The sequence below is a fragment of the Suricata suricatta genome, chromosome 9 (assembly GCF_006229205.1).
Source record: "Suricata suricatta isolate VVHF042 chromosome 9, meerkat_22Aug2017_6uvM2_HiC, whole genome shotgun sequence".
Taxonomy (NCBI): Eukaryota; Metazoa; Chordata; class Mammalia; order Carnivora; family Herpestidae; genus Suricata; species Suricata suricatta.
This window is the reverse complement of record NC_043708.1, coordinates 135,859,154-135,887,126: the sequence shown is the minus strand read 5'-3', so window position 1 is coordinate 135,887,126 and position 27,973 is coordinate 135,859,154. Positions and strand designations below refer to the sequence as shown.

General features: G+C 42.6%; 1 protein-coding gene and 1 long non-coding RNA gene across 6 annotated transcripts in view; both read left to right on the top strand.

The window, feature by feature from the left end:
* The window catches only part of SEC11A (SEC11 homolog A, signal peptidase complex subunit), a 49,366-nt gene that overhangs the window by 6,647 nt on the left and 14,746 nt on the right, over nt 1–27,973 (top strand). For 3 of the 5 annotated variants that reach the window (XM_029950742.1, XM_029950745.1, XM_029950744.1), the window contains exons 2-3: nt 15,315–15,424; nt 20,593–20,742. In XM_029950742.1, the coding sequence (XP_029806602.1) occupies nt 15,315–15,424; nt 20,593–20,742 (260 nt within the window). The remainder of the gene's footprint in view (nt 1–15,314; nt 15,425–20,592; nt 20,743–27,973) is intronic. The other 2 variants (XM_029950743.1, XM_029950746.1) reach the window with 1 other exon arrangement.
* Nucleotides 25,006–27,968, top strand: LOC115301055. Its single transcript, XR_003912957.1, has 3 exons — nt 25,006–25,689; nt 25,997–26,040; nt 27,746–27,968. It is a non-coding gene; the product is annotated as an uncharacterized LOC115301055 (long non-coding RNA).

The following is a 27,973-nucleotide window of genomic DNA, read 5'->3' as shown; positions in this document are numbered from 1 at the left end:
TATGCTTCTGTCTAATACGTAGCGAGCCTTTGTTTTTGCAGTTGTTCACGTGGTTGTAGCCGGATTCTCTCTTCCATTCCATAGTCCTCTTTTCTCAGCAGGAACCTAAGTTGGCCGTGGTTTCTTGCCCAGTGGAGTGACGCAAACTTCGTTACTGAAGGGCTAATGTCAAGAGTAGTCCTGCCTGAATTGGATTGTTGTCATTTTCACTAACTTTTATCACAGGGCAGAGGAGCACTAAGAACCTTCTCTGTATAGTCCAGGATTCTGTAGGCCTGTTACTCACCTCCCTCATTATGTAGAAACAACCCTATTTTTTCCAGACAGTCAGGATCAGTCACCCTGGACAATAAGTAACCCCCTATTCTTTGCATTTGGTTCACCGGCCTCAGGGGCCCAAAGCAGCCAGATAGTAGGCTCAACTTCCAGCTTAATGCAAGCATTGTGTCCCCTGATGGAAGGAGACCTCCTGGGGGGAAGGAAGTGTCTACGCGCGCAGAATCCAGAGTCGTGAGAATGGAAAGCAGAAATTTCACTAGCAGATTATTAGGGGTGAGAGTGAGAGAGCTCACTCCCATCCGCATCCTTTTATTCTGGACAAGCGAGGAGTACCTGTGGAAGAAGTCACCTCCTGTGGTGGTTGCTGGTTCCGAGCACATACCTCGCACCGGAGGGCGTCAGACGTTACCCCAGCCTCGCGGAGTGCCACGGCGAGGGGCCTCAGAAGGCGGAAGCCATCCCAGTAACTGAACTGGGCAAAGTTTAATATAAAGAATTGTTAACTAGTAAAAGATGCTCAACTCCTGAAAATGGGTAAGAGAGCACTCGGAGGAAGTTCAGAAACTGCATATGCAGGAAACAGCTGTACCCTCTAGGATGAGGGGGTGAACAAGGAAAGAAATGAGAACACGCCTTACTCCATCTCCCCTCCCAAGCCTGAGATCCAAGACCTCTTCTGAGAGGGTGTGGCTCCGCAGGGCCGTGCAGTCGGCCATGGCAGTGACGTTTGCCGGAGCAGTGAGCTGCAGCTGGGAGGCTGAGAAGTTCGCCAGAGATCATGTGGGCAGGAACCAGTCTGGAAGGGTCAGTGACTGAACACTAGCAGACCCGCTCCGATCCCACACTACCGTGTGAAATAAAGCCATGAGACGGAGAAGAGAAGCGCCTTCCCTCATCGCTTTGCATGGCCCTCTCAGGCCTCTTGTTAATAAATCCAAGCTTGACTGAGCCAGTTGGAAAAGGAGGATTTGTTCAGTAACACCAGGATGGATTTGGAGCTCAGAGACAGTACACTGATAACTGGCCTGCTGTCCCACTGTTATTTCCGGCCAGCCACTTCAAGATGGCGGGAGACCTACTGAGACCAGTGAATTCCATGACCCACACGCCCGCTGCTGTGCTTTATCCGTAAACTAGGTTCCCTGGTCACAAGCAGTGTTGTGTGGAATACCATGACGAGGGACTAAGGGACTCTGTAAGTTCCCTGATGGTGGTTTTGACAGAAATACCAAGGAGAGGGAAGACAGACCCACATCGAGAATACAATCTAGTAAGGATGAATTGCTCCCCCTCCCATGACAGAAGTAAACCAGCGTCAGGAATGGTATCGTTGTTGATTTTTTTGCTGTTGGCAGAGTAGGCACTCATCACTGGCCAGAACCAAATTGGTTTTGGTGAGTGAAAGTCCACATTGCTAACCTTCAGCGTGGCTGCCGCAGACAGCAACTTGGATCGTGAGTCCATCGGGCAAGACGAGGGTAGCTGGGGAAGGGGGCTGACTGGCACCCAGAGCGTTGGTAATTTCATTTAACAGATTATTTTAGTTTGTGCTGCCAAAGAGAGCACTATTTAACCGATTATTAAGATAACCCCTCTGCAGGGGCACCTGGGTGGCTCAGTTGGTTAAGTGTCCAACTCTTGATCTCGGCTCAGGTCATGATCTCACAGTTGGTGAGATGGAGCCCAGTGTTGTGCTCTGTGCTGACAGTGCGGATCATGCTTGGGATTCTTTCTGCCCCCCTCTCTCTCTCAAAAAAATAAATAAATAAAAAGACTTCTCTCTGATGTAATTCTTTGTTGAACGTTTTATGGGACACAGACATCTTCACATTCTAAGTACCTACTTGGAGAGCTCCTTCAATATACCACTTACTCAGATCTCGTGTCTCTGGCCTTTCAATAGTGTCCCTTCCAGTCCCCGGCCATCCAGCCACACTGCTAGTCACTTATGAATGGGTGTAAATCCACACCTGCGGCCATCTCTCCCTCCAGGCAAAATGAGCAACGTCTGTCACTCAAAGTTCTGCCCACTGGGGGGATTTCCCTTCATCACAACCCCTCATGGCCAACCCTGCATGGGTGTGCTGTGCCACAGCCGGCCGTTGTCAGTTGGTGCTAGATGTTTCGTGTAGACCCATCTAAAACCCAGGCCCAAAGTCTTCCTTAGTCAGCGGGTCAAAGGGAGCGCCCCGTGAGGCAGTAGGTGTGAGCTGAGAGAAGTGAAGCAGTGTAACCCGAGTAGGAGCCATGAGTATGTGAGTCACTTGCTCGTACTGTTGTGTCTTCAGGGCCTGCTCGAGCCCAATCTTAAGTAGACCACATCCGCTCGATGGTGGAGTACTGGGTGAATGCCCAACCTCATGGCTTGCTTGGCAGTTCAAGCTGGGGAGTTCAGGTCACATGGTAACTTGGTGACCCATGCTCGAGTGTTTGGGCTCTGCTAGAACTCAGTAGCAACCAAAGGTGTGTGCTGTCGTCAGCCCATAGAGATTATCGGCCAGAGGCTCCCTGGCTGTCACAAATACTTCAGTCATCATCTGAGTCTTCTGGCCCAGTTGCTAGGACAGCTTTCATGGCAGCTTGGACCTGTTGTGGAGCCCTGCTCAAAATGGGCTCAAAATGGGTTTACTCGATACGGAGAGTTGGAGTAGCTCGCCCACATGAGGTATATGTTGTCTCCAAAATCCAAAGAGGCCCACGAGGCTTTAGGCTTCTTAGTGGTCTCAGGAACCAGATGCAGTAACTTACCCTTCGTCTTGGAGGAGTATCTTAGCAGGGACCACTGGACACCAAGAATTTTCATCAGGAGGGGAACTTTTGTGGGATTTATTCCCACATTCTGGCCATTTGTATGTTTTACCAAGGGATCTAGGTCACGAGGTTCAACTACCAAGTCCAGTCAGCACGATTGCATCAATATAGTAAACAGGTTTACTCAAATAGAGGGCTGATCAAAGTCCCCATGGACTAGATTATGATAGGAAGCTCTAGAATTGATGTAGCCCTCAAGTAGGCCTTGTCACCAGAAGCATACCTGCAGGAGTTCTCAGAGACAGGAAATTGTCAGAAAAACATGCAGTGAGTCTCTTTCAAATTGATGTTGGCTAGAAGCCGATGTTTGTCTTGCTGAGACAGGGTACCCAACCTTTTTTTCATCATTCAGACTTAGTAAGGATATATGCCTTTTAGTTTTGCTTATTGCTACATGTAGTAACATTGTTAAGGGCCTGTGATTATAGCGTTATAAGCTAGTTTATGTTTATGGTTATGGGCCTGGAATATCACTTGTAGCAAGAAATAAGGTTGGTCAGCAGGACCCAAATCATGGAAGGCCTTGTATACTGAGGAGTTCAGACTTGGTAAGTTGTGAGAAAAAATTTGGAGCAGATAGTACAGTAATTCTGTTTTTACTTTATAAAAACAATATGTAGGCAGATGAATTACATGGATGCAAGTCTAGAAGTAGAACTGTCAGATTATTTTCATAGTCTGAGAGGAAATGAGACCTGAATTCAGGCAGTAGCCACAGGAGTGAAGCCAACGGGCTGGGCAGGAGAGGTGGGGGGGTGAACTCTGGAGGCCCAGGGCGGATGTTGGCACCACACTGAGAGCATGGAAGGAGGAAAGGATTTGAGGGAAAAGGTCGAGTTCAGCTTTGGACATGGGTGATTTTCAGAAGGGAACTGAATATATTTACTTAGAGGGTATAAGTGGTGTGAAATGAAGAGTCTGAGGTTTCATCAGCATATGTGTTGTCACTGAAGCCGTGGAGAGAAGATTGCGTGCAGACGGGGCAGGAAAGGGGCAAAGACGGGATCCTCGAACAGCTGTATTTCGGGGTCTGGCCCAACAAACCCAGGGATAAGTGGGTGATAAGAAAGTTAACCAAGTGCCAAATGCCTCAGAAAGACAAGCGCGGTAGTTGAAATAAGGTTATGGGCTCACCCTTCCCCCCCTTATACTGGAATAATGAACAGTTTAGGTATTATATTTACATTGTTCAAAAATTTTAAAAGGGGAAGTGACTTTTTCCTGTAGCTTTGCCAGCATTGTGTTTCCAGACTTTTAGATTTTTGTCATTCTAGTAAGTGAAGAGTGGTATCTCAGAATAATTTTCTTTATTTTCCCTTTTTATGAGTTTGGTTGAGCATATTTTCATATGATTTTGGAGTGGTTTTTACTTCTTTTTCCGTGAACTGGCAGTTCATAATCCTTTACCTATTTTCCTTTTTGAGTTATTCTCTCACTGAGTGCTAGGAGCTGTTTCTAGGAAGATTCGTCTTTTGGATATATATCTATCTGGTGAAAACTTCCTCATAGTTTATCATTTGCCTTTTGACTTTAGGTATAATTTGCCTTGCATAGTTGTGGGATTTTTTTGGTTATTGTTTGCTTTTTTATTTTGTTTTGGTAGTTACATTTACCTAGGTTTTCTTCATAGCTTCTGGATTTCAGGTCAGTTAACTAAGACCCCTTTTACTGGGAGGCCTTTCCTACTCTCTTTGCTTCTATTTTATGTGCTTGTGCTTTAAAGAACAACAACAACCCTTTATTGACATAATTTATAAAATTCACCCATTTGAAGTGTACAATTCATGTCTTTCAGTAAATGCATAGAGTCCTACGACCATCACTACAATCCAGTTTTAGAAGATTTCCAGAGGCCCAGAAAGACCCTCTGTCTTCTTTTACACTTGATTCCTGTCCCCACGCCCAGGCCTGCGCCAGCAACCTCTGCTCTGCTCTCGGTCTCTCATGATTGACTTTAGCTGGATACTTAATATAAACAGAATCCTACAAAATGTAGTCTTTTGCAGCTGGCTACTTTCATTTAGCGTACTTTTAAAAATTGTGATAAAATACACAAAATTTATTGACTCATCCATTTCTTAAAATGTATATTTATTTTCGAGAGCGCGCACACATGAGCAAGGGAGGGGCAGAGAGAGAGGGAGAGAAAGAATCGCAACCATGCTCCAGGCTGTCAGCACAGAGCCTGATGGAGCGCTCAAACTCAAGAACTGTGAGATCTTGACCTGAGCTGAGATCAAGAGTCTGCTGCTCAACCAACTGAGCCACCCAGGTGCCCCAGACTCAACCAGTTTTTAAGTGTAGAGTTCAGTCAGGGTGCCTGGGTGGCTCAGTTGGTTAAGCAGCCGACTCCTGATCTCAGCTCAGGTCTTGATCTTAGTGTTGTGAGTTCAAGCCCCACATGGTAGGCATGGAGCCTACTTAAAAAAAAAAAGCGTAGAGTTCAGTGGTGTTAGGTACGTTAACATTGATGTACAGCCAATTTCCAGGACTCTGTCTTGTAAAATTAAAATTCTGTGCTCATTAAAAACTCCCTGTTCTCCCCTCGCCCCCTTCCCTGGCAATTATCCTTCTACTTTCTATCTCTATGAATTTGACTTTTATTGATTTGTTTATTTATATATTTTTCTGTCTCGTTGATTTATGCTCTAAACTGTATTTCCTTCCCCAGTTGCTTTGTGTTTAGTTTGCTATCTTTGTCTGGTCTGTTAAAGTGGAATCTTGGGTTATCGATTTAAGATCTTTTCTAATATATGTATTTAAAGCTATAAATCTCCTTCCAAGCAGTGCTTGAGCTACAATCCATAAATTTTGATGTACTGTGTTTTTGTTTACACTCAGTTCTCACAGTGTTTTATGATTTCCTTCTGACCCACGGGTTATTTTAGAAAAATGTTTAATTTCCAAATATCTATGGATTTTCCACATTTCTTTCTGTGCTGATTTCTAATTTAATTCCATTGTGGTTGGAGAACATAGTTTGTGTGATTACAGTCTTTTAAAAATTGAGGCTTTTTTTAAATTTACCAAGGACTGAATCTCTGGAGAATGTTTCATGTGTTTGAAAAGAATGTGTATTCTGCTCTCTTGGGCAGAGTGTTCTATAAATGTTTAGTTGGTTGATGGTATTCAATTTTTTTATATCATTGACGATTATCTGTGTTGTTCTAGCAACTATTGAGGAAGGAATATTGAAGACTCAAACTTTTTATCTTGGAATAAATCCTACGTGGGTATGCAGTATGTATTGTTGGATCTGATTTGCTAAAATGTTGCGCATAATTTTTATATCGATATCCACGATCTATTCAGTAGTTTTCTTTAAAAAACAAACAAACAATTCTTTCGGAGGGGAGTGGTGCCTGGGTGGCTCATTCCGTTGCGCACCCTGACTTCTCAGGTCATGATCTCATGGTTGGTAAGTTTGAGCCCCACATCCGGTGTGCTCACTACTTTCCGTGTGAGCCTGCTTTGGATCCTCTGTCCCCCTCTGTCTGGCTCTCCCCATACACTCTCTGTCTCTCATTCAAAATAAAGAACTAAACATTTAAAAAATCTAAAAAGCTGGTTTCTTTTAAAGTTTATTTTGAGAGGGAGAGTACGCACGCATGGGAGACGGGCTGAGAGTGGGAGAGAGAATCTAAGCAGGCTGTGTGCTGTCAGTGTGGAGCCCAGCAGGGACTCGGGCTCATGAACTACGGAATCCTGACAGCCAAGACCAAGAGCTGGTCTCTTAACCAACTGAGCCACCCAGGCACCCCTGTTTAGTAGTTTTCTCATAACGTCTTTGGTCTGGTTTGGTAATGCTGGCCTCATAGAATGAATTGGGGAGTATTCCCTCTTCTGTGATTTTCTGGGAGAGTTAGCATAGAATTGTTCATGATTTTTTCACTAAGTGCTTGGTAGAATTCACCAGTGAATGCCATTTAAGCCTGGAGTTTTTCTTTTTGGGATTTTTAAACCATAAATTCAATTTCTTTAATAGATATGAATCCATTGAAGTTATTTTTCTTCAGTGAGTGTTGGTAACTTGTGTCTTTCAAGGAATTGGAAATATATTGGCATAAAGGTATTCATAATACTTATATCCCTATAATGTTTGTATATTAATACAAACGAATAGATATTCATCTCTCATTCCTTCCTAATACTAGTAATCCATATCCTACCTCCCTCCAACCACCCCCCGCTTTTTCCTGATTAGTCTGGCTAATTGATCTTCTTGAGGAGCTAGCTTTTGGTTTGATTGATTTTCCGTATTGTTTTCCTGTCTTCTCTTTCATTTATTTCTCCTCTTATTTTTAGTATTTACTTTCTGTGAGTTACTTTGGGTTTCATTTGCTTTTCCTAGTGTTTTAAGGTAGAAGCTTACTTTAGGAAATTCACAAATATTTGGAAATTAAATAGTTTCTAAATAACCCATGAGTCAAAGGAGAATCACAAGAGAAATTATGAAATATTTTGAACTGTGTAAACAAAAATACAACATATAATTTGAGACTTTTCTATTTTATTTGTACTGCTATAAAATTCATCTATGTAGTATTTTAGGTGCATCCCACAGATTTTGATATATTTCCATTTTTATCCAGTTCAAAATACTTTCAGTTTATTTTTTGAGTTCTTCTTTTACCATGGGTTATTTAGAAGCTGGTTCTTTGATTTTGAAATATCAGAGGGAGTTTTCAGATACCTTTCTGTTATTTATTTCTGTTTTCATAATATCGTGATTAGAGAAATACACGTGGCATAATTAAAATCCTTTTCTATTTATTAAGACTTTTTTTGTGGTCCTGACTATGATCTATCTTGGTAAACTTTCTATGTATACTTAAAAGGAATGTGTAAGTGCTGTTACCGGGCAGAATGTTCTGTAAGTATTGATTAGGTCAGATTGGTTGGAAGTGATGTTCAAATTTTCTCTATTCTTCTTGCTTTTCTTCCTTTTTGCTATATCAGTTATTGATAGAGGGATTTTAAATTTTTTAATTTATAACTTTGGATTTGTCTATTTCTCCTTATAGTTCTGTATTTGCTTCCTGTATTTTGAAGCTAAGTTATTAGTTGCATAGATGTTTAGGATTATGTCCTCATAGTGAACTCACCTCTTTATCATAATGAAATGACCCTCATATCCCTCGTAATATTATTTGCTATAAAATCTGCTTTGTGTGATATTAATGTAGATACTCCATTCATCTGTTCATCTCTCCATCCATCCATCCATCCATCATCTGTCTTTCTTATCTTCAATTTTCTTTTGATTACTATTAGTGTGATGTGTTTTCCTGTCTTTTTACTTTTATTATCAATATTTGTATCTATATTTAGAGTGCATTTTTTGTAGGCAACATATAATTGGGCTTTTTTTTCTTTTAATTCAATTGGTATAGCACTTAGGTCATTTATATTTTAATGTCTTTTAGTTATTTTTTGAGAGATAGAGAGGAACAGTGCGAGCAGGGGAGGGTCAGAGAGAAAAGGAGACACAGAATCTGAAGCAGGCTCCAGGCTCTGAGCTAGGTGTCAGCACAGAGCCTGATGCGGGGCTCCTGAGCCGAGGCTGGACGCTTAACCGACTGAGCCACCCAGGTGCCCCAGGTCATTTATATTTTATATGATTATTAATATGATTGTGTTTAAAAATCTCTATCTTAATTTTTTTATTTCTCCCATTTGTTTATTGTTCCCCATTCCTCTTTTTCATCTTATTTTGGATTAGTTGAGTTGTGTGGGGTATCTTTTTTTTTTTTTAGTTTCCATTTTATTCCTTTGTTAACTTGTTAGGCATACATTATTTGTTTATTTGCTTTAAGGTTTATCATATGTTTTTTTAACTCTTCTCAGCCTGTCTTCAACTTATGTTGTATGATTTCACGTATAGTATGAGGGCATTACACTAATCTATTTCCATTTCCTCTCCCCTGGCCTTTGGGCTCTTGTTATATAGCTTACTTCTGTATATGTTGGCATAATACTTTGTTGTTATGTTTGCCTTAAATAATCCATTATCTTTAAAATTTTTACTTGAAGGGACACCTGGGCGGCTCATTTGGTTAGACACCCAACTCTTGATTTTGGCCCAGGTCATGATCTCACACTTTATGAGTGTGAACCCTGCATCCAGCTCTGCACTGACAACGCAGAGCCTGGTTGGGATGCTCTCTCTCGCTCTCTCTCGCTCTCTCTCGCTCTCTGCCCCTCCCCCACTAGTGTATGCACTCTCAAAAGAAATAAAGTCTAAAAATATCAAAACAAAAATTGTTTTAAAAAGAAAAGGTGTATTATGTATTTACTGACATTTGTTCTTATTTTTGTAGATCTAGATTTTATTTGATACTTTTTCTAGATGACTTTCATTATTTTTTAAAAATTTTATTTATTTATTTATTTATTTTTTACTTTTTAACTTACCTCCAAGTTATCATATGGTACAATAATGATTTCAGGAGTAGAATCCGGTGATTCATTCCCTACATATAACTCACACCCAGTGCTCATCCCAGCAAGTGACCTCCTTAGTGCCCCTCACCTGGTTAGCCCGTCCCCCCACCCATAACCCCTCCCTCAACCCTCAGTTTGTTCTCTGTATGTACGAGTCTCTTGTGTTTTGTCCCCCTCCCTATTGTTTCCCTTCCCTTATGTTCATCTGTTTTGTACCTTAATTTCCACATATGAGTGAAGTCATATATTTGTCTTTCTCTGACTGATTCGGCTTAGTATAATACACTGTAGTTCCATCCATGTTGTTGCAAATGGCAAGATTTCATTCTTTTTGATTACCGAGTAATACTCTGTTGTGTATGCACCACATCTTCTTTATCCATTCATCTGTCAGTGGACACTTGGGCTCCTTCCATACTTTGGCTATCGTTGATAGCGCTGCTGTAAACATTGGGGTGCATGTGCGCCTTCAAAACAGCACCCCTGTATCCTTTAGATAAATACCTACTAATGCAATTGCTGGGTCGTAAGGTAGTTCTATTTTTAATTTTTTGAGGAACTGATATTTTTGCCTAGAGGACTTTTTTAAAACATTTTTTGTGGTGTAGGTCTGCTCATGATCAAGAAGTATATTTTAGGGGCTCCTGGGTGGCTCTGTCGGTTTAAGTAATCAACTCTTGGTTTTGGCTTAGTTCATGGCTTCATGGGTTTGAGCCCTTCACCAGGCTCTGTGGTGGTACCGTGGAGCCTGCTTGGGATTCATTCTCTCTCTCTCTCTCTCTCTCTCTCTCTCTCTCTCTCTCTCTCTTTCTCTCTCTCTCTCCCTCCTTCTCTCTGCCCTTCCCCCACTCATGCTGTCTCTCTCTTTCTCTCTCTCTCTCAAAATAAATAAATAAACTGGAAAAAAATTTTGAGAAAGGAGTATTTTTTAATTTTTGTATGTTTGAAAGGTTTTATTTTGCCTTCATTTTTGAAAGAAATTTCTCAGGTATAGAATTTTAGGTTCATGGTTTTCCTTTTAGTGCTTTTAAGATGTTGCTTCAGTGACTTCTGGCATGTGTTAATTTCAAAGAGAAGTCTGCTGTAATCTTTGTTCCTCTTTACATAATGTCTTTTTTTAATCTGGCTGCTTCCACAGTTTTCTCTTTGTCATTGGTTCTAAGCAGTTTGATGATTGTGTTGAATTTTGTTGTAGTTTCTTTTGCTTGGGGTTTGCGCCAGTCTTAGATATACAAGTTTATAGTTTTAATAAAAGTTTGGTAAAATTTTGGCCATTATTCAGGTTTTTTCCTGTCTTCCCCTTCCTCCTGACAAATCCCATTGCATGTATGCTAGACTGCTCAATGTTATTCCTCTTCTGCAATTTTTCTAGAAGAGTTGGCATTGAATTGTTATGATTTTTTATTAAATGCTTCGTAGAATTCACCAGTGAATGCCATTTGAGACTGGAGTTTTTCCTTGTCGGAAGGCTTTTAAACCGTAAATTCAGTTTCTTTAACAGACATCGATCTATTCACTTTATGTTTCGTCTTCACTGAGCTTTGGTAGCTGTGTCTTTCAGCGATGGGAAGATACCGTATATTGATATAAAAGTATGTTTGTAAAGATATGTTTTCTGTGTCAGATTTTTTATTTTTTATTTTTTTAAGTTGTATTTATTTAAATCTCTACACCCAACCTGGGGCTCGAACTCATGACTTCAAGATCGAGTCACTTGCTCTTCTGACTGAGCCAGCCAAGTGTCCCATGAGTCACATTTTTAAAAGATAGATTTTTCTCAAATGAAACTTACCTTACTGTTATTAATATGATGCCTGTTTAGACTATTCCAGGTTTTTTGTTATTATCATTTAAGGTTGTCCCTGGGCCTGTCAGTGACTTTTCTGGGCCATAATAACAGCATATCTTCTGAACATGCTCAATTTTTCCATCAGTTTTACTTCTAGCTGCTGTCAGGGTACTTGCCTCCAATACCGCAGCTTCTAATCGCTTCCTCTTTTGTGAGTTAGAAAGCAGGAGAAGTGTGGCTATGGATTGAGGAGCCTCTCCGTTTGAGGTCTTGAGATAGAGGAATTGGAGACTTCGCCCACTGTAATTTTGCAGCTTGGAGACACGGTTTTGCTTCCATGGTCACGTCCATCTTTGCTTGAGATTGCCAGGAGTGTGACTTCTCTGAGAATACCCTCTCTGTTGAACTTGCAAGTATCTCTTAGAAGAATAGGAAATACCACGTGTATTTGATAACTAACAGATAAAGGCACAGTACGTAACTTCTAGATAGATAGATTATGGCTGTTAAGCTCATCAGCTTTTATTCTGCTGAATTTTCTGTCTTATGTTTTTCTTAAACTTGTGTTATGTGTTACTTACAGTGTATTTTATTTATTTGTTTGTTTGTTTAAGTTTCTTATTGAGAGAGAGGGTGCGCAGGTGCAGGCCCACAAGTGGCGCCACGAATGACTCAGCCACGCAGGCACCCCCAAGTCTCTCTCTTTTGTTGACGAAAACTTTCCATTTGCAGAGGGGCACCGATGCAGTGTGGTCACAACATGTGTGGGGTATCTAATAAAGTATTCTTTAAAAGAAAAACGGAAGACAAAAATTACGATTTCCTGAGTCCCTGCAAGGCCACTATTCCACCGTGACCAGCCTTCCCTTTTCGTCAGACCTGTCGTACTCCCTCCCACCGTAGAGCCGTTGTTGTGAAATTGAGCTCATCACCAGAATCCCCCCATCCTTCTCATTAAGGGGAGAGGGTGACAAGTCCCTCACCGTGTGGATCTGGTCTGTCCCACGCGGCTGTGGGCCAGACCTGCACAGAAGCACATCATCTGAGCAAAGATCTGAACAATGTCGTATTCTCCTCCCTTTCTTTCCTCCCCTCGTATTGCTACCAGCAGTCTTTACTCAAAAGACTAAGGGGCCGCCTTGGCTCCTGCTGCCTTGACCATTGCGCCCGAATCCTCCCGAAGGTGCCGGCGCAGAGAGGGCCCCTCCCTGCCTCACGCCGGGTGGCGGCGTCGAGCTAACTGTGAGTGCGGCATTGCGGCCCATGTAGAATGGCAACCACGGAACTGAGTAGCTCTAGTACTTTCTCTAAGAAGCGACTGGAACAATATGCTCTGCAGTGCTCAAGGTGAAGCCTGTACAGAATGTTCCTAAAACCAGTCACAACTCGAGGTAAGTGTGGGGTGGGGATCGGTGCATGCTTTGACGTCTGCACTTTTAGCAAGTGGAGCCCTCCCGGGACTAGAATAATCCGCACGACGATAAACGACACTGTTAGAGGGGCACCTGGGCGGCTCAGTTGGTCAAGCATCCAAGTCCCGGTTTCGGCTCAGGTCATGATCTCACAGTTCGTGGGTTCAAGCCCCACGTTGGGCTCTGCGCTGACTGCGAGGACCTGCTTGGGATTTGCTCTCTCGCCCGCTCTTTCTCTGCCCTTACATGTGCACTCTTGCGTGTTCTCTCTCGCTCTCAAAATAAATAAACGTTTAAAAAAAAACCTTCTTAAAAAAGACAGACTTGGGGCTTCTGGGTGGCTCAGTCGGTTAAGCGTCCGGCTTCGGATCACGTCATGATCTCACGGTTCATGGGTTCCAGCCCTGCATCAGACTCTGTGCCGACAGCTCAGAGCCTGGAGCCTGGTTCAGATTCTGTGACTCCTCTCTCTCTGACCCTCCCCTGCTCGTGCTGTCTCTCTCTGTCTCTCAGAAATAAATAAAAATATTTAAAAATTAAAAAAAAAAGACAGACTTGAACTGATAGCCATGTAGCTATTTTTAGATTTTATTTGCTTCAGTGTGAATTGTTTTAAGTTTTGCTGCAGAAATATTAACGTGCTTGATTTGGGGATATTGCCTTAGACCCTGCTGGGGGTGTAACATAAACATGGTACATGCAGGGATTTTCAATATCAGGCTGATTTTGAAATATGAAACCTATCTGACTTCTAAGGAAGGGGTGATGGAACTGTATTTTATATTTGGTAGTTCCTGTGGAATCTCACAGAAATTCGGGACTGGGGTGTAGAATCTATTGTTCTAAGCAGTGCTGTAGGTGACTTTTAGTATTGGAAGTTTGGAAAATACAGCCTTCAGCTGGATTTCTGCCTGTTTATCCACTGGTTGACAAGAATCACATCTTAGAAACTAGTTTTCCTACTTCTAGCCTCTCCTACTCTGTTCCTCAGTTCTGTTTTCTGAATAAGGGCCGTTTCTTTGGTCTTTTACGAAGCTGCCCTCTCGAAGAGGGAGAGTCTGGGAGACCTGAGTTATAGTAGTTCCAATAGCTGTGCAGGCAAGAGCGCATCACGTGACCTCTCTGCGCCTCAGTTTCCTCACCTGAAAATGGGAGTGTCAAACGAGGTGCCAGGTTGTACCTGTCTGCTCCTGTTACTCCATTACTCAAAGAATAGCAAACATTTGTGTCTGTTAGAAATGTTCATATTTTCCTCCTGTGAGGATGAGGTTCATTTTATCCACAGACCACGTCATATTTCATTGGGGTGCTGGAATTTAAGTCATAGTTGAGTTTCCCCAATTGACCCAAAAATGCCTTTTTTTAAAGTAATCTCTATGCCCAAAGTGGGGCTCAAACTCATGACCCCAAGACCAGGAGTCGCATGCGCTGCTGACTAAGCCAGCCCGGCACTCCCCAAAATGTCTTGAATCGTTGGGATTTTTTCTTATAGCATTTTGTTATTTTGAACAAAGATCTAATCAAAATGCATTGATTGCGTTTGGTTCTGTCTCCGTAGTCCTTTTTAATCTAGAACAGTCTCCCACTTTTATTGCCATTACTTGTATTTTTGAAGACTAGACCAGTGGTCTTGTAGCTTGTGCGCCTGCACATATATTTTCTTAAGCAACAAAAATGAGTCCATCGTCCTCTCTGCTTTTACCCATTCTCGTCTTAGTCTAACACAATTAGCTCATATTATTTCCCTCACAGGAAATGCCTTTTTGGTATTGTATCTGCTTATTCAAGTCCTAGAATCTTATGATTTGTCGAGTAGTGGAAATTTAGTAAAAGGAAAGGCTGGCCTTCGATCCGAACTGTGTAACTGACAAGCTGTATGCCTTTGGCAAAGCCATTTCCTCCCTCTGAGACTGAGTTTCCTCAACTATAAAAGGAGTGAAGGGGCACCTGGGTGGCTCAGTCGGTTAAGCGTCCGGCTTTGGCCCAGGTCATGATCTCACGGTTCGTGGGTTCAAGCCCCATATTGGGCTCTGTGCTGACAGCTCGAAGCCTGGAGCCTGCTTCAGAGTCTGTGTCTCCCTCTCTCTGAGCCTCCCCTGCTCTATCTCTCTCTGTCTCTCAAAAAAAAAAATAAATAAATAAACATTACAAAAAAAAAAAAAAGGAGTGGAGTCCCATGCCGTCCAATAGCCCACGGTTATCAGGGGTAAGTGCCGTAGGGAAGGACGTCTGGAGAGTTCAGGGGCCCTGGTGTCTTTCTATCAGCTGGCATGTATCCCAGATGGAATTGAACTTAAGGAGAACTGTTGTGAAGCCTGAATGAAATAACATCTGTTGAAATTTCGGAACATAAATTACCCTGCAAGGGTAGCGTGATTAGCGAACAAAAAGGGGAAGGCTACTGGGTGGTTGGAGGGCTGTTCGGGGGCCGGTGGGGAAATCGTGGCAGCACGCTCAAGAACCTTTCAGAACTCCAGCCGCCCTAGTAGTACTGCCTGAAAATTTTTAAACTGATACTACTCTCGGTTGCTTTTTTGAGTGGGGTAATTATGGATCTGACTTCCTCTCCTGTTTTACAGCTGTACTATCAAGTCCTCAATTTTGGAATGATAGTCTCCTCGGCGCTAATGATCTGGAAGGGGCTGATGGTCATAACCGGAAGTGAAAGTCCAATCGTGGTGGTGCTCAGGTAACGGTTTCTTGTCACGGCGTAGAATTGCATGGCATTACTTGAGAGAAAAATGGAGTAATTGAATAACTGTTGTATTGTTGTTCTAGAAACTACACTCTCCCAGAAGAGGGTCTGAAAGAAGATTAGTTGCTATTTTTCAACTGTGAGAAACACACAGCCTTGTCAGGCACTTACCATTCAGACCCCAAAGGGCTCAGGACTTTTCTAGAAAATGATTACTATATGAGTTTTCTTTTTGGCACATCTCTTACTACAATGTGCTGTATTTTCCTGAAGTTCTTCTGCCTTGGTACACGCTTCGGTTTGATACATCAAGACTGATATTTAGTTGCTAATTTACTAGATCATGTGTCATCTCCATGCATTAAGAGTTTTCCTGCAGCACGTCCTCAGTGTCAGTACACAGCGTCACTGATTACTTCCATGTTTCCTGCTGACCTTTAAATATCACTTCTAAATAGACTGCAGGAATTTTGAAGATAGCAGTGCTGTCTCTTAAAGTGACAGACAGTACTGATGTTTTCCACCGTACCTCCTTCTCTACCTTTGTACTCAGACTCTAGTGCTGTGAAAGCCTCATTTAGTAACTGACTCCTGGGAGAATTACCACTTGGTTGTTGAATTGAATCATTATAGTTCTGTCTCATGTGGGGTTTAATTATATAAGCTATTTCGAGTTTTTTTCTTAAGAGATAATGGTGTATTAATATAAAATCACTAATGTTGTGTAGAGTCTAGATAATAGTACATTGCTATAAACAAGATCAGTTTGATTCCTGCATTGTCATATTAGGATCTACGGATTTCAGGGGCACCTGGGGGGCTCAGTCGGTTAAGCATCTGACTTCGGCTCAGGTCATGATCTCACAGTCCATGGGTTCAGGCCCTGCGTCAGCCTCTGTGCTGACAGCTCAGGGCCTGGAGCCTGCTTCAGATTCTGTGTCTCCCTGTCTCTCTGCTCCTCTCCCATTTGTGCTTGCTTTCTGTCTCTGTTTCTCTCAAAAATAAACATTAAGAAACAAAGGATATACGAGTTTCAGCCACACGTGGTTCTCGCACCAGGGTCTCACCATCACCTTACTTGCTATTACGCAGACCTTTGCTCTGTGTTTCTGAACACTCACGGAACTATAATTTTAGAGACCCAAAGGCATGCATGGATTTTATTAGCTGGGAAAGCATTTAATGTACTAGTCTGGGAGTATAGAGACAGTTCCCAGACAGTTTTAAATTCAGTGGAGAGCTTCCATTTCAAGCATCACAGGAGGAGCCACACTCATTGGCACTGCAGGGGAAAGGTGTAGACAGAGAGCCCTGGGAGCCTCCTTTTAGAGATTCTTCTGGGGTTATTTCATACTGCGTTCCCTTCGGTGGAGATGCTGACGGGCAGTCTAATGACCCTTAACCTGGGGATGGTAGAGTGAGCAGGGGATTCGACCTGCTCGACACGGCCGTGGTCCTGAAGACAGTTCACTTCTGCTGCAGCTAGAAAATTTGTCCTGTCAGTTGGGGCTTAAACGTGGCATTTGGATAAGTTATTTTGCAGCTAGGCTTATTTATATACTAAGCTTTTCTGATATGTGAAATAAAGGACATTAAAAGAGACCAGGTCATATTGGAAGAGAATTTGATCAAGACTAGAGGAGCGTCCCTAGAGGGAGGGAAGGTATGTGACTGGGTGGCCAAGGGAGGGCAGGTACCCCAGGTTTCATGTAACTTCGAGGACTAGAATTTTTACCTGGAACCAAACATGCCTCAAAGGACCCAGGTTAACTGAGAATCCACTTTTAGGACTTTGGTGAAGTCATTGGGAATAAAGACAAACAGCTTTTCTTTTTTAATATATATATTTTTTAAATTCCAGTATAATTAACTGGGTTTCAGGGAACTTTCAAAACTGTTTTGTCCCCGTTTATAGAACTGAAGTCAGTTTAAAAACATTTAAGTGGTTTATATATAACTTTTTATGAAGTTTATGATGTATTAAATGTACAAGGATAGTTTTAAGCAATGGTCAGAGGGTTACTAATTATTTAATGTATAGAAAGTTTCTCCCAGTTTCTTTCTTTAAAGGCCCTCTCACTGCGCACGGTTGTAAATTGCCTTCTCTATCTGCATTTTTAACTCATTTTATTTCTCATCCGGCTTCCTCCCTGAAACGTAGACTCTTGTTTCCATCCTACCCTGGACATCTCCCTCTGAGTGTTGACCGGGCCCTTGAAACTCCATGTAATAGAAGTAAAATTCATCTCCTCTCCCCGCACACCTGTTCTTCCTCCCCCATGTCTGTGACTGTCACACCATCTGCTCCGTGCCATTGTCTGAAACCCAGGAGCCATCCCTGATCACCCCTTTCTGTCACATCTGATTGGCTGTCAAATTTGTTATTTCCCCTCTCTCTTCTACTCTTTCATAATTGTCTCCCCTGCATTGTTCTATTTTAGGCCGTTCATTTCCTGCTGGGGTGTTGTAGTGACCTTTAAAAATATGTCTTTATAATCAGAAAAAGTTAATATATTTTCATTATATGAAACATTGAAAACACAAAGAATCTAGCTGAAATAAAGTCGCCCAGAGTTTGGAATATAATGCCTGGCACCATTTTAGTCTCTCTCTTCATGTGTATTACTTCCTGTATAATTGAAGTAGTTCTATGCATCCTTTTCTTTCTTTGTCCTCTTACGATTCTCCTGTGTCCATATTTTTAATAACGCTTTTAATGGTTGCCAAGCGTTTGATTCTAAGTAATAGTTTGGACAACTGGCCTCCCAATCGACCTTCTGGTCTTTTCTAGTCCACTCATTATGTAAATAAATATTTAAATGTCCTTTCCACTATAGCTTCTGAAGTGATGTTTCTTCTTTTTTTTCCTTTATCTTCTAAATTTCTTTTTAAATTTTTTTAATGTTTTTATTTATTTTTGATACAGAGAAAGACAGAGCGTGAGAGTGGGAGGGGCAGAGAGAGAAGGAGACACAGAACTGGAAGTAGGCTCCAGGCTCTGTGCTGACAGCGGGGCTCGAATCCACGAATGTGAGATCTGACCTGAGCCGAAATCAGAGGCTTAACCGACTGGGCCACCCAGGCGCCCCTCTTCTAAATTTTTTAAATGTTTTATTTATTTTTGAGAGAGAGAGAGACTGCGTGAGAAGGGGGGGTGGTTCAGAGGGAGAGGGAGACACAGAATCCGAAGACAGGCTCCAGGCTCTGTGCTGACCGCAGACAGATGCGGGGCTTGAACTCAACTAACTGTGAGATCATGACCTGAGCCGAAGTCAGATGCTCAACCAACTGAGCCACCCAGAAGCCCCTGAAGTGTTGTTTCTTAAATGTAGATGTGATTGTGCACTCCCGAGAATTCTAGAGTGGTTCCGAGGCAGTTTAGCAGAGTGAGAGTGGATTCTCTTGGACTCCCTGTTCAAATCTTCCTTTATAATTTTTTTGGTTGATAATTTTATACCTTTCTTAGCCTCAATCTCCTTATCTATAAAATTGGGGTAATAATAATATCTACATCAGGAGCACCTGTGTGGCTCAGTTGGTTGAGTGTCCAACTTTGGCTCAGGTTGTGATCTCATGGTACATGGGTTCAAGCCCTGCATCTGGCTCTGTGCTGATGGCTCTGAGCCTGGAGCCTGCTTCAGATTTTGTGTCTCCCTCACTCTCTGTCCCTCCCCCATTCATGCTCTGATGCTCTGTCTCCCTCTGTCTCTCTCTCTCTCTTTCTCTCTCTCTCCCTCAAGAATAAATGTTAAATTTTAATTTAAAAAATCTACATTGTAGATTGCTTATAAAAAACTTAGAAAAGCACTCTGTATACATAAATGCTCAATAAAAATGAACCATTGAACCATAGCAACTCAGCTTTATTCTGTTTTATTTATATAATTTTCAAGCATGGTTTTATCTGAACAAAAGATGTCACTGATTTTAAAGAGCAATCAGTAAAACCTTGAAAACTACATGTCTAGTTTTCACCAAATACCTGTCCTAACTTCTGCCTGAACATCTGGAAAAGGGAACACTCATTGTCCCCTGAGGAACCTCAGCAAAAGTTTTGAGAATAAACATGTACTGGAAAATCCACGGATGTCCTGGTTCCCAGATTTTACTACATGTTGGAATCCCTGGGGTCTTTACTGAACACTGCTGCCTGCCTCCCGTGCCCAGGGATTCTGATTTGCGGCCAGAGATCTGACCTAGAGTGCGGGGGTTTTTTAAAGTCCCCGGTGATTCTAATGTGCAGCAAAGTTTGGGAACCACTGCTATAGTCTCTTATAAGGTCCCAGAGTCTCCAGAGAGAAATGTTTGGACTTTGTCCTTATTCTCATATTTTAATCCTTATCTGTCTGTTTTCTTCTTACTAAATCTATTGTTGAAAACTGGAGCTTGAGTTTTGGAAAATAATACTGATGGGCTATACTTCACAGCAAGAAAAGGCTCATTAGTTAGTACAAATATCTTAGGACCGTTGAAGAGCTTGGTATCTGGCCAGACAGAGGAGAGGTGAGAAAGCATGCTAGAAGTTTTATCTTCACTAGTTACCACGGGATCGAATCCTTTACTTGTTTCTGAAATTCTTAGACAAAAATCTCTGCTCTTCTTAGTTTTCTTTCTTGTTTCTCTTCTTCAAATAAATAAGTTGAGAACGGAAGCATTATCTTTGTAGCTGACTGTTCTTTGGATGAGCTGTTTTTCCTTCATAATGGGTCCAATCCAGAAGGTCATCATGGTCTCTATTTTTATAAATGGCAGAAGATGATCCAGTTCTCATTTGAATATATTTTGAATATGTTTAGCGTTTTCAGATGAGGTGAGAATAAGGGCAATGATTATAAAGTTCATTCTTTTATATTCCATTTGTCACTTGAAATTTTAAAAGGTTAAGGAATTCGTAACATTGCCCTTTTCAAGATTGAAGCTCCTTTGAATAGTAATGCTTGAAATGGATCTAGATAGTAAAGGCTGATCACTACAGGCAGGTTTGTTAGCCCATGAGCCCGCGGGCGCCACACTTTGAGGACAGCATACATTGATATTGACATATTTGTTAAGGCACTGAGTATACCCTAAGGGTGATACTTTGGGTTGTTTTGTTCAGTATCTCATTTTGAAAGTAATTTTGATCTCACACTTTCTTTCTCCTGTTCTTCTTTTTCTCCTAGTGGCAGCATGGAGCCTGCATTTCATAGAGGAGATCTTCTCTTTTTAACAAATCGCGTTGAAGATCCCATTCGAGTGGGAGAAATTGTTGTTTTTAGGATAGAAGGAAGAGAGATTCCTATAGTTCACCGAGTCTTGAAGATTCATGAAAAGTATGTGCAAACTATATCTTCTCTGTTTTAAAATATTTTCACGTTTTAGTATTTGAGAATTTAATTTTGATAGCCTGAAGATTAAGAAGCATGGGGAACACCTCTAGGTCCTTCTTCTAATCCATTTTTATGAATATCTGAAGGTTTGGTGAACATTTGGAAAACTAAATAGTTATTTATTAATTCATCTATTTCTCTGAAGTTTTTCTTGGTTGTTTTACTTCTCAATCAGATCCATAGCCCTGTGTATCATCCCCCAAAACATAAGACATAAAGGATGATCCCAAATAGAATCTTCTATTTTTTTAATAGTTTTTTTTTTTTTTTTATGAGAGAGAGAGCGCACGCGAGCAGGGGAGGGGCAGAGAGAGGGAGACACAGAATCCAAAGAATTCTAAGCTGTCAGCACTGAGCCTGACATGGGGCTTGAACTTACAAGCAACAAGGTCATGACCTGAGCCGAAGTTGGACACTTAACTGACTGAGCCACTCAGGCGCCCCCCAAAATAGAATTTTCTAATGTTATTGATGAGGTAGCCCTCCTTAATCTTTGGGAAAAAAACCTTTAAGGCAATCTAACAGATGTGTCAAATAAGAATAAATTTATCAACTTTTTCAAATTCCAAAAAAACTAATTACTCTTTAAACATAGACTCTTGCATTTCAGAATCAAAGAGGGGCACCCTAAGTCATTAAGCATCTGACTTCGGCTCAGGTCATGATCTTCTGATTTGTGGGTTCAAGTCCTGTGTCTGTGCTGACAGCTCAGAACCTGGAGCCTGCTTCGGATTCTGTGTCTCCCTCTCTCTCTCTCTCTCTGCCCCTTCTCCGCTTGCTCTTTCTCTCTCTCTTAAAAATAAATAAACATTAAAATAATTTTTAAAAAGGATTTAGAAGTAGAAAGGATGTATATAAAACCTCTAGGATCACTGGAGGGGGAGGTGGGACATAACAATGAGCAAAAACCTTCACGTCTCAGTGTGTTCTTCATCCGTAACATTAAGAGGTTTTGAAAGATGAGTCATAAGATCTGTGAGTTCTGAGCCCAGGCTCCCCGCCAGCTCCATACTCCTCACCGCCCTTCCCTTCCAATCTGTAGTCTTTCTAGCCTAGGCACTCATTCAGGAGGGAAGGAAAATGTAGGTGTCCGAGAGGTCACACAGAGGGGGAGTAGGACAGTACGCAGCTGATAAAGGCTCTGGGGAGTGAGGGAGCCCTAAATAAATATTATCCTATTCTCACACCACCCCTAACTTATTTTCTCCACTTAAAGAAGAAGGAACTGTCAACTGTTGCTTTTTGAAAGTCCCCATAAACATTCTAGTTTAAGGGGCGCCTGGGTGGCTCAGTCGGTTGGGCATCTGACTTCAGCTCAAGTCATGATCTCATGGTTCGTGAGTTCGAACCCCACATTGGGCTCTCTGCTGACAGCTCAGAGCCTGGAGCCTGCTTCAGATTCTGTGTCTCCCCCCACCCCACCCCTGCTCCTCCCCTATTTATGCTCCGCTTCTGTCTCAAAGATAAATGAACAGTAAAAAAAATTTTTTTTAATTCTGATTTAAGAGTATTCTTTCTTCACTGATAAACTGAAGATCTGACTGCTCTTTTTTTTTTTTCAAACTTAGGTATATATTTTGAAAGATTATAATTTTAAAACAGCATTTTGCTACTGACTAGGAAGAAATGACTTAACGTTTTTAGAAATTTAGTTTGGGGGCGCCTAGGAGGCTCTGTTGGTTAAGTGTCAACTTTGGCTCAGGTCATGATCTCACAGTTCATGGGTTCAAGCCCTTGGTCAGGCTCCATGCTGGTAGTACAGAACCTGCTTATGATTCTCTGTCTCCCACCATCTCTGCTCTTCCCCCTCTTGCACTTTCTCTCTCTTAGAATAAATTTATTTTTAATGTTTTATTTATTTTTGATACAGAGAGAGACAGAGCATGAGACGGGGAGGGGCAGAGGGAGAAGGAGACACAGAACAGGAAGCAGGCTCCAGGCTCTGAGCGTATCAGCACAGAGCTGGATGCGGGGCTCGAACCCACGAACGTGAGATCATGACCTGAGCCGAAGTCGGAGACCTAACCGACTGAGCCTCCCAGGCGCCCCTCTCAGAATAAATTTTAAAAATTAAAAAAATAGTTTGAAATTGTGACGGTTTATTCAGTGCAGGTATTGTTTTCCAGAGTCTCAGAGTGTAATTGCAGTGTTTGTTCTTAGCGTTGCCTTTTGTAAGCAGAGCAGAACCAACTTTTCCCGAATTTAGCAGAGAAAATCAAATTAAACTCACACCTTGTTTTGGGTAGAGCGGAAGTTGTCTGTTTTCATATGCGTTCCCTCGAAATTGCGTGAGTTTCTTATTTTAAATGGCTCATCTTGTCTTAGGGCAGCTTCATTGACAGATATATCAAGTACAGAGTCCTTAAAATTTTAAGATAATTTTAACAGAATTCTGAATATTTTAAGGTTGTTGATTCGTTTTAGGTTCTGAAGATGCCTTCAACTTGAAGTCCTGTGTGTTTTTTTGTTCTTTTTTGGGGGAGGTAGTATTTTTTTTTTAACTTTTTTAAAGTTGATTTACCTCTGAGAGACAGACCTAGAGCAAGTAGGATAGAGGCAGAGAGACACAGAATTCGAAGCAGGCTCTAGGCTCTGAGCTGTCAACACAGAGCCCAATGTGGGGCTCGAACTCACAAACCACAAGGTCGTGACCTGAGCTGAGGTCGGACACAACCTCCTGAGCCACCCAGGTGCCCCAAAGTCCTGTTTAGATAACAGATCCAGTTAATATTCTGAAGCTTCCAATTTCCTTTTTTCTTTTGGGGAGACTAAAATACTGATTGTGATAATCATTTAAATTTTTTTCTTAAATGTTTATTTTTGAGAGAGATAGAGTGGGAGGGAGAGAGGGGCAGAGAGAGGGGGAGACATAGAATCCAAAACAGGCTCCAGGCTCTGAGCTGTCAGCACAGATCTGGACATGGGGCTCAGACTCCCAAACCGGGAGATCGTGACCTGAGCCGAAGTCAGACACTCAACCAGCTGAGCCACCCAGGCACCCCGACAGTCATTTGATTTAACAGTGTTAACATTGTCATTAAATGTGGGACCAAATGACAACCAGAATGGATTGTTTGAAGTAAATGTGCCCTGACTCTTTTCAGGCTGATTTTTGGACTTTTGCACATTTCTTCCATTTGAACAATATTTTAAGAAATACAGTCCTGAGCTCTGAGAAGAACAGAGGTGGGACTTGTTCAGCTGACTTCTCTCTTTGTTCTCCTTTCTCCTCTTCCACCTGCGCCTTGCACACTCTGTACTGTGCCTTTGTGAATTTGTAAATATCATACGAAACTCTTGTTTTCCAGATATCGACCCTCCATCTTGTGAACATTTTTTTTTAATTTTTTAAATGTTTTATTTATTTTTTGATACAAAGAGAGACAGAGCATGAGAGGGAGAGGGGCAGAGAGAGAGGGAGACACAGACATGGAAGCAGGCTCTAGGCTCTGAGCTAGAGGTCAGCACAGAGCCCAACGGGGGGCTCGAACCCATGAATGTGAGATCTGACCTGAGCTGAAGTTGGAGGCTTAACCGACTGAGCCACCCAGGCGCCCCTGAACATTCTTATCACATTTATACACATGATGCTGTGTACATTTAGGAGACACAGCAGACAAAATCACAGGTAACCTAGCACCCGGAGAAAGTTAAATTTGGGGTAGTCCTCTCCTTGTGTTATAAACATATATTTTCTCCCTCTGTACAGCACTGGGGTCTACTCTTTTCTTTGTAACGTGATCTCAGGAATATATGGAGGAACACACGGTATTCCCACGTACGCAAAGAATCCCTAAATTAAAAAATCAGCTGGACAAGTACTGCTTAATATGTTGGTATTGGGTCCATAAATTTGAATCTGTTCCTCGCGCCCAGCATAGTCACTCTGGGACAGGACCGCCTGTTCGTGGGGCGACACTAACCACGCGGGCGGAGCCATCTGACTGGGCAGTGAGGCCGGGGGCTCACTTCCAGTGCACCGCTGAGCTCAGGCAAAAACCCTTCTAAGAAACTTCTAGTATTTGTAATAGAAGGTAGTTTGGAAGAGTCAATAGTATATTGGGAAGAGGTGGTCAGTGGTGTTCTTTAAAGACTCGGCCACCTCCTGCGTTGACCGTGAGGACTGGGTTTAATCACGTAAAACGGGAACTCCCGCTCCTCCTCCTGCGGGACCGCGGCCAGGTGCGCGCGCAGGCGCAGTGCGCTGGCTGAGGCTAAGGGCGCAACAGTCCTCCTCGAATCCTCTCTCTCCCGTTACCCCTCTCTTGTTTTCCGTTTTCTTCCAGGGTAAATGAGTCAGGAAAGGGCTAGCACATAGGTTTGTGCTTCCGTGTAAAGAGGCGGCATCGCTTTTAATGATCGTTGACTTAATTCTCTTGGACAGTTCCTCATATTAGCCGTTAGTCTCTTAATGCTTATGTTTTTCCCACGTATAAGTTCCTACTTTATCTTATTTTGTAGCCTACTCTAATGCGCATTTAGTGAGTTCAGCCTATTACATAAGGTACTATAATTTGATGATATTGAATACTGGCATGTGGTCAGGTGTTCGGAAGGAGAAATTTCGCGGTTGGGATGACTTAGTCCTTAGCTTTGCTTTTTCTGTGCAGAGAGATGGACTGTTTTGCACCCATTTGGTTTTTTAGGTCTTACTTTTTCTTATCTAGAAAGTGATTAATTCCTCCCTTTTAGCATCCCAGTATTATGCGGGTCGAATTCAGCTGCAAAGCACACCGAGCTCTCTGGAGAGAGAGCGTGCCAAGCACTCGGTCCCCGTGCTGGTGAGAGAGAAGCCCTGCCCGCACGTGTCCTCCGTCGTTGGTGGGGACCACCAGCCGAGCCGTGAGGTGCTGGCGTAGATCAGGAGCCGGCCGCCACCACTGCCGTCAGGTGGAGGGGACCTCTGCTTTTCAGGACCCCTCCTGCGGTCTCCCCTGACAGCGCCCCAGAGCGGGGAGCTCGGGTCTCTGGGTGTGTTGTCGGTAAATCGAGCCTTTGGGAGGAGCGCAGATCTCCTGTAGCGTCCCTTTCCTTTCCTGGGGAGCTTTCCCGTCCCCCCCATTCTCCTTGCCTCAAACTTGACTTTCCTCTTCTGCCTCGGGGGCTTGCTGCTGCTGCGTGGCTGAGGACCCCTCCTTGGCGCTCCTGACTCGGACTCTTGCGGCCGCTCTCTGCACCGCCTTCTTTCCCTCCCCAGATCGTTTCAGACCTTCCTTCACTCGCCGACTTGTCAGCTACACGGTATTTTTTTTCTCTGTATATATTTGCATTTTTTCTAACCAGAATCTCATTTTTAGTGTGTTTCTTTGCACTTAACTGGCTTTGGTGTTTGCAACACCTTCCAATTTAGGTTCATCTGCACATTTAGTGTCTAGTAAGCCAGTTTCTGGCTTAGAATCTAAGTGGCTATTAGTCAGTAGGAGTCTGAGGGTAATTTTCTTCTTTCTAATATAGTAGTTAGCCCAAACTCATTTGAATTCATTTTAAGTTAGTCTTTATCGAACTGTAAAATGTGCTTTGCTTTCAATTAAACTTTAAAATTACTGGAAACCTCCTGTTCTTTAGCAGAATTACACTAATTCCCTGATCAAGTAAAATGCTTTTCCTATAACTCCTAACATGCAAAAGTAATGTATGTTTGTTGGAGAAAAAAAATTAAAAGAAAAAGGTAAGCTAAAGAAAGCCTTAGCCAGCCACTGCTTATACCTTGGTATATCACTTCAGGTCTCCTTTATTTTTTTTTTTTAATTTTTTTTATGTTTTACTTATTTTTGAGAGAGAGAGAGAGAGAGAGAGAGAGAGACAACATGAGCAAGGGAGGGTCAGAGAGAGGGGGAGACACAGAATCTGAAGTCAGACACTTACCGACTGAGCCACCCAGGCGCCCCAGGTCTCCTTTATTTTTTAAATGTGGTGCATTTCTGGGGCGCCTGACTGGCTCAGTCGGTGCAGCCTGCGACCGGCGATCTCAGGGTCATGAATTCAAGCCCCACGTTGAGTATGGAGCCCACTCAAACATCAAATTAAGGGGCGCCTGGGTGGCTCAGTCGGTTAAGCGTCTGGCTTCGGCTCAGGTCATGATCTTGCAGCTGGTGGGTTCGGGCCCCGCGTCGGGCTCTGTGCTGACAGCTCAGAGCCTGGAGCCTGCTTCAGATTCTGTGTCTCCCTCTCTCACTGCCCTTCTCCTGCTCACGCTCTGTCTCTCTCTGTCTCTCAAAAATAAATAAGCATTAAGAACAGTTTAAAAGCTAAATACAATTAAAATCAATTAAGTATGAGGCATGTATAACGTGCACAGAAGTACGCAGAATGTACGATGAACCCGCCAGTCCCAGGACTTGCTCGTCTCCGGTCACTTCGCCCCACTTACGCCACCGCCTCTCCCCACCCTCCTGCCAGCATTACTTGAGTCAGACCCTACTTTCGTGTCATGTCGTATGTAAATATTTTAGCAAATATCTATAAAGCATAAGCAGGGAGCTTCTAAAAACCGTAACTGCCGTCCGCGTGGTTATACCCAGAAAGGAGCAACCGCGCCTTTGCCTCATTATGTTTCTAGTTTTTGTTCAAATTCCCAATTGTGTCGTAACCGTTTTTTCTTTTTAGCAGTTTGTTTGACTCTTGATTCAAATAAGCTCCTTGGGTGCAGCTGGCTTTAGCGTCTCTTCCATTTAACGTGTAAATTCTTCCTCTGGCTTCCTTTCTCCCTCACAGCTTGTGGAGAAGAGGTTATTCTGTAGTTTCCCCTAGCACTGATTGCTGATCATATGAGGTAGCTTAATGTGTTCCTTTGCTCTTTGTATTTACAGAAAATTGGTGGCTTGTGTTTATTTCAGTATTTTTATGAGACTTACTGTCTGTGCTGTTCAGTAACCTTTCCTTCACGCAGTGGGATGTGTGTGATCTCCGTGTGTCCTTCACCATCCTTCTACAATGTTGTTCTCAGTGCGCGTGGGTTCCGGCTCCTGAATGTTAGACTTTCAACCCGTTTCCAGTTTTTTCCTCTTATAAACACACCTGTGAACACCCTTTCAGCAAATCGGTAACTATTTTGATACTAGGACTGCTGGTAAAATACCGCCGTTCCACGGGAGTTTTGGTTAACAAAAGCACGTTTGGGGCTTGCAAGTGGCATGAAGGTATTTGATAACTCGGGTCTCCCATACTCTCTTAA